This window comes from Vombatus ursinus, unplaced genomic scaffold (genome assembly GCF_900497805.2).
Source record: "Vombatus ursinus unplaced genomic scaffold, bare-nosed wombat genome assembly UNPS02014812.1, whole genome shotgun sequence".
Lineage (NCBI taxonomy): Eukaryota > Metazoa > Chordata > Mammalia > Diprotodontia > Vombatidae > Vombatus > Vombatus ursinus.
The window spans coordinates 49488519-49495412 of NW_020954590.1; the positions used below are offsets into that span (position 1 = coordinate 49488519).

The following is a 6894-nucleotide window of genomic DNA, read 5'->3' on the forward strand; positions in this document are numbered from 1 at the left end:
ACACACACACACACACACACACACACACACACACACACACACACACAGCTGTTGTTCAGCTGTGTCCAACCTTTCATAACCCTGTGCCCCACAGCACACCAATACTTGGAAAAGATACTGGAGTGGTTTACCATTTCCTTCTCCAGTGGGTTAAGGCAAATGACGGTTAAATGACTTGCCCATGGTCACGCAGCTAGTGAAGCCAGATTCGAACTCAGGAAGATGAGTCTCTGTGCCACCTAGCTACTCTATGAGCCATCTAGTTGCCCCTATGTAAAGCACTACATATTATGAAGTCATGCACAGTGGATAGAATTAGCTTCACAGTCAGTTATCTCTCTGACACTTAATGTAAGTACTGGCCACGTGACCCTAGACAAGTCTCTTAACCTCTCAGAGACCACAAAAGCAACTCTATCAGGTTGCAGACCAGTTGCCAATATGCACTAATAGAAGGAATTTCCTTACTGACAGTTCCATACACTAATAAAATCAAAGGTCCAAATAAACAAGTTTCAATTTTTTTTTTACTAATTTAAATTTATTACCCTTCCCTTTAAACCAATTCACTGAAGTTGTAAAGCTTTTAAAATGAGAAAAATTTGAATTTCTAATACCCAAATGTGCTCACTCAGTTTTCTATATTAATTTGCATTTACTTGCAATGCCTTAAAAATTTTATTCTGTTCATTGATTGTTATAAATCACCAACTGGACTGTAAAATCCTTTAAGAAAAAATTCATCTTATTCATCTTGTATCAGAACTCCCCTCCATTACACCTAATATACTTAAGTGATCCTATTTCTGGACATTAGTTTCAAATTTCTTGAGACATCATCACCTCCTATATTTAAATAACTATCACCACATAATTTATAGTCAAGTAAGCAAAGAGGGCTAACCAACAGCCCAAGAGCACCACATGGCAATTTATGTACAGTCCTTGAAGAAAGAATAAAGAAGAGGAAATAAATATCATTCCATATTACATTTATGCTGACTAAAATATGTGCTCTAAAATATTTAAAATATTATAATTAACATGTAAACAAGCTGCAGCATATTACCAACGATGACTTGTTGGTAAGAAGTGACATAAAAATATTTACGATTGGAAAAGGAGGGAGGAAGTTCATGTAGTAAAAGGGAGAAATAGCACGTGTAGACTGTAGTCTAAGTACTGCGCCGGTATCCTAAAGAATGCCCTCTGAGTACACTGGTTTCCTGTGAAGTGTTTAGGGAAGAACATGGAAACAAATCACAGAGGAAAAAAAGGCATAGATGGGTTATGATATGCATGACAAAGAAAGTCTCATATGGCTCCGTTCATAGATCTGGCAAAGTACTGCTTGTTTCTCTCCACGGTCTTGCTGCTACCAGTCCAGGAAAGGTAAATTAATTTTAATATTAAGCAAAAAACATATTAAAATAACTTCTGTAAGATACATATTTACTTTGATTTTTAAAAATTACAAAATAATGCTTGTTCGGTATATTTGGGATTATCTACAATCCTGTTCACCATCACTATAAATCCAGAATGGAGACTGTACATTTTACATATACATCCAGAATGAAATGTATAACTAATGCCCATAAATACCAAAGAAATATTTCTGAGTGTTAACCAATAACACTAATTATTGTTACTATGTATTGGGGGAAAAAAGTATTATTGACTTTTACCTTCAGAGTGCCTCCTTTTACCATAACTTTCTGTCTAGCAGGCTGGACTCCAGTAAGTGCAAAAAGCTGGGCCTTGAATACCATGGGAGGTTCGTCAGTATTCAGCTCCACACCATCAAACTTCTCTTTTCCCCATTTTACATTAACTGCAAATGAAAACACAACTGTATTGATTCACAGTAGCACAGAATTTGGGGGCAAGAAGAAAAATGAGATAAGAAAATTCAAAACCAGAATGCTTAAATAATTTACTCAAAGTCCACATAGCTAATTAGCCTATGCCCACCTAAGCTTTCCTGGGATCCTCAATAAAAGGAGTCCTGAGACAAAACAGTTTGAGTACCGCTGGCCTATATCAAAATCTAGAGCTACTGTCTAGAACTCTTTTTATCTGCATTAAACTGACCTTCTCACAGAACTCAATCCATCATAGCATTTAGCATAGAAACTTCTGAGACTCCTCCAAATTATGATACTTGATATCATAATATCAAGATAGCAGATATTGTTGGGAGAGGAATCATAGATAAAGGTGAGAAGGAAGGAGTAAAAGGGGAAGGACTGAAGAAACTCAAATGGTTCATGGCTCTACAAAAAGTCTGTAAAGTTAAGTTGAGTCAGAAGGATGTAAAAATCTGACTTTAAAAAAAATTCTTTGAAAGAATGACTTGAAAATGTAAATCTAAAATGACAAAACTCTGTACAAAGCAAAAATAGCTGATAAAACAAGCCAACAAAGAATCATTTATTTTTCAATCGCCAGATATATACTAGTTTTTCTATAGAATATACTAACTAGTCCCTCAAAAATTCATCCTAGGTAGTAGCAGCTGTTTGATTTATTTGATCATCACCTTCAGGGGAAACTAAAGTTAGAGTAACTATATTTTATTTTATTTTTTGTTTTTTGTTTTTGCTTTTTGGTGAGGCAATCAGGGTTAAGTGACTTGCCCAGGGTCATACAGCTTGTACATGTCAAGTGTCTGAGACCAAGGCTAGAGCTCTATCCACCGTGCCACCTAGCTGCCCCCTATATTTTAAAAAGTGAATTTGTGTTCATTTCGGTTCCCCTTAGACATAACAATATTTGAATGTGATTTTGTAAAACGCTTGTGTTTACCTCTTTACTTTATATAAATTCAGAATTCTTATTTGAAACTGGAATTAAACAGGCTTAAACAGATTTCAAAGCACACGATTTGGTAACTAAAAATTGTTAACCTTTATAAAATTAAGAAGGCTCTAATTAAAAAGAAAAACAGAAAATAGTTTTGTAGCACTATTAGATTAATGCAATGGGAAAGCTCTGGACTTGAAATACCAGGCTTAGAAGGGCTTGAAACCATGGGCAAAAGTCTTGTTTCGGAGATTCAGTTTGCTAAAATCATTCTATCTTTTCCACAGGTTGTTGTGAAGCTTAAATAAGATACCATATGGTAACCTTCAAGAGTAAATAACATGTCAGTTTTTATTATTACCTTTCCAACATAAATGATGCCACTCTAGTAATTTTAGGTCTACATGAGCTAAATACAATACACAAAAATTACAGTAACATAGGAAAGGAATTGGGGAATCTCTATACTTAACTAAGGTTCAAGGTTCTAGTCCCCCAAGAATCACTCTCTAAAGAGAATGACATTTTTCATCATAAAATTATCCTTAGTTGCTGCCAGGTCCTCTGGATCAGCAAATCAAACGATATCAAAGGATAATGCAGGGATTTAAATTATTACAGTAAAGAAGGGGTTCCTAAAAAAGTCCAAAGAAATACAGCTAAGTGTAATAAAGTTCAATAAGAGAGAACACTGAGCTTTTAGTCAGGAAGACCTGGATTCAAATCTTAATTTGGTTCCGAGGCAGCTAAGTGGGCTCTGCAGATAGAGCACTGAAGTCTGGGAGACAGAAGACCTGCATTCAAATCCGACCTCAGACACTCACTAACCGCGTGACCCTAGGCAAGTCATAACTTCTGCCTCTGCTTCCTCAACTTGTAAAACACGGGGATCGTGAGAGCACCTACTTCTCAGAGCTGTTACGAAGATCAAATGAAATATGGAAAGCTCCGGGCACACAGTGAGCACTTATTAATGCTTATTTGCTTCCTACCTCACCACCTTTCCCAGCTTCACTTGCCTCATCTGTAAAATAATGGGGTGGCCTTGATGGCCTCTAAGATCACTCTAAATCTAGGATTCTCTGTTCCTACGTTCCCAAAAGTGAGGCCAAATTCTTAAAAATCTTGGAGACCCAAATCACTATGCCATTAGGACTGAAGACAATCAGAAAGAAGCCACAGGAGCTTTTTTTTTTTGCTGCGATTTTAAATTAAGCTTGTTTTGCACCTGCCAAGATAAACATTAAGTCTGGGAAAAATAATTTGTCATTTGTCACCACTTCCTAGGAGCATGGTTTTCCCAAAGAGAAAACTGCCACGGCCCAGTAGGGCCTGGCCAATGACCAATGGAAGATGAAAAATTGAGAAACGGAGTAAGAACTATTATCGAAGAGGTCTGGAAGGGCTGCTGGGGCGGGGGCGAAAGAAAGGGAGAGCCAAATAGCCTCGGCGACGGCACGCCCTGCAGCCCCGCCACCCCAAACTCCCGCCGTCGGTCCGGATACAATCCTCCGATGCAGGCGCGCTCCCTCCGCAACGGCACTGGGCGGTGTGTGTGTCTGGGTGTGGGTGTGGGTGCGTGTCTGTGCGGTGTGACAAACGTCAGGGAGCGTTCTGCAAAGTCACCTCGCAGGGGAGGCCGAGGCCCGTTCCCTCCCCACCTCGCCTCCCCTCCCCCCTCCCCCACCCCAGACCGGGGCCCGAGCTGCCTAGGCCCCGAACGGAGGCGAGGCTGCCCCGGCAAGGGCAGCTGCACGCGTCTCCCGCCCCCCGGAGTCCAGGCTCCGCCGGTGCCGCCGCCCGAAGGAGGCCTAGGGCCCCGGGGAGCCGCCTCGGGGAGGCCCCGGCGAGAGCTCACCTGAGAAGAGCGGCATGGCTGAGGAAAGCGGCGGCACGGGAAGGCCGGGACTGGGAAGGAAAACGCGAAGGAGGAGGAGAGGCGGCGGCTGCGGCGGTAGCGGCTCGGGCTGGGCTTGGGATCCGGCGGCAGCTGCTGCAGCGAAGGCGGCGACGGCGGCTCCGGCGCGACTCTTGAGTCTCATTCAAACCGGCCACTGACGATGACGCAGCAACACGCCGTTCGCCACGCTGAGGGAGACCTCAGAGGAGGGGCGAGATGCGGGGGGGGGGGGGGGGGAGGAGAGAGGGGGGGGGGGGGGGGGGCAGGGAGGGGGGGGGGGGGGGCAGGGAAGTTGGGAGGGGAGGGATGAGAAGAAGGCGGGGCGGAGAGGAGCAATATGGGGAGGGAAGAAGAGGCGTGGACGGAAGGGGAGGGGAGAAAAGAGTAAGAGGCGGGGAAGGGTTAAGAAGAGGAAGGACGAAGAGGAGAGCGATTGGGGAAGGGGGCGGAAGAGGCGGAAGAAGTCAAGGGGAGGTGAAGAAACAAACTAGCCACAAGGGGCGGGGAGGGGAGGAGGAAGGACCGATGTCACACGGAATGGGAAGGGGAGGAAGGAGGAAAGGAATGGGATGGGGAAAGAAAAGTAAAAAGGGGCGAGGGGAGGGTGAAAGGAAGGAGCCAAGTGGGACGGGACGGGGCGGGGCGGGGCGGGGCAGGGCAGGGCAAGGCAGGGCAGGACACGGCTGGGACCTCGGGCCGCTCCATGTTGCTAGCGCGCGTGCGCGCATTCGTAAGTACGTGCGTAGCGCGTGAACGAGCGAGGCGCGCTCGCGAGCGCAAGCGTGGGCCCCTTCGCGTCTCGAGCCCTGTACTTTTGGCGTCAGACCGTTTGGTCGCCCTGAGGCGGAGCGTGGCAGTTCCTGTGGTCGTTGGAGTCTTGAGCTCAAATTGGGAGTTTTTGCAGATCTCCGTCTTCCACTCTGTGGGAGTAGGTCAGCCCTCAATAGCGCCCTCTTCTCATTTTGACTTTTCTGGCCCACTCACAGGTGGATCTTTGGGGACCCGCCGTGGGTGTTCTTTTATGGATGATCACGAGTTGGAAGGGACCTAGGAGGGGCTGTAGGGGTCACCACCACCGCACCCCATCCCCCACATTAGTGGGCTTCATGAGGCAGGCCTGCGTCCTGCTTAAACTGAAGTTCACACAAAACACGTGCTTTTTTTATTGGCAGTGCCCCATACCTGGAACACTTATTGCCTCTTGTCTCTTAGAACTCCTACTTTTCTTCAGAATTCAGCATAAGTACCATTCTCTACCCAAAACGTTTCCTGATCTTCTCCAGTCAGTTTGCCCTATGGCCAAAGTGATTTTCCAGCTGTCATGTTTACTTCCCAATTACACCATGCATCCTGTATATACAATTTTGCATTATTGCTCCCTCATGTGAATGTAGCTGCATCTCTCCATTTCTTTGCATCCCTAGCATTTAGCACAGATCCTGGCACAGAGTAAGAGCTACATAATGCTTCTTGGGGGACAGTGGCTCCCTATTACCTCCAGGATCAAATTTAAATTTCTCTGTTGGGCCTTTAAAGCTCTTCCCTACCCTTCCTACCTTTCCAGTCTCCTCACATTTTGTTCTGTAGTCTGACTGTATACCAACATATTCCTTCCTTTTGCACTATCTATACCATAAGCTTGAAATGTTTTCCCTCTTTCCCTCTGCCTCTTGGCATCTCTGGTTTCTTTCAAGACTTGGTTCAAATGCCGCCCTCTACATGTCCTGAAAGCCATTGAGCCTTTGCCTCTACAATTAATTACCTTCCTTCTGTGTATGTATCTATTTATTTACATGTGTATGAGTATATAAGCCCTTTGAGAGCAAGAATTGTTTTTGCGTTTTAACTTTCTTCTATCCGTAGAATTTATCTGTGCTGTAATTGATTGAATGATTGGGAGTCATTTGGAATCAATTGGAATAAATAATTGATTGAGTGAAGGAAACAACCCTTTTGGTTCCTCCCTCCATCAGATTACCTATTTTTTTGGTTTTTTTTTCTACACTTATAGTCAATTATGAAATGGTAAAGATAGTAATTGACTATACTGATGGCCTTCTGGAGGCACCCAAATTTTGCCATAATTTTCCACAAGCCCTCACAACTGGCAGTATCAAAGGCCTTTGTCAGATCAAGGAATGTTGTATACAGACCATTGTTATATTCCTGGCATTTCTTCTGGAGCTGTC

At 44.1% G+C, this 6894-nt stretch overlaps 1 protein-coding gene across 1 annotated transcript in view; it reads right to left on the reverse strand.

The window, feature by feature from the left end:
* Positions 1-4862, reverse strand: part of LOC114054306 (ubiquitin carboxyl-terminal hydrolase 14-like) — a 33894-nt gene extending 29032 nt beyond the window's left edge. The window contains exons 1-2 of the mRNA XM_027877523.1: positions 4664-4862; positions 1689-1834 (exon numbers count right to left, since the gene is read on the reverse strand). Of these exons, the coding sequence (XP_027733324.1) occupies positions 1689-1834; positions 4664-4847 (330 nt within the window). The 5' untranslated portion in view covers positions 4848-4862. The remainder of the gene's footprint in view (positions 1-1688; positions 1835-4663) is intronic.
* Between the last annotated feature and the right edge of the window lie 2032 nt (positions 4863-6894).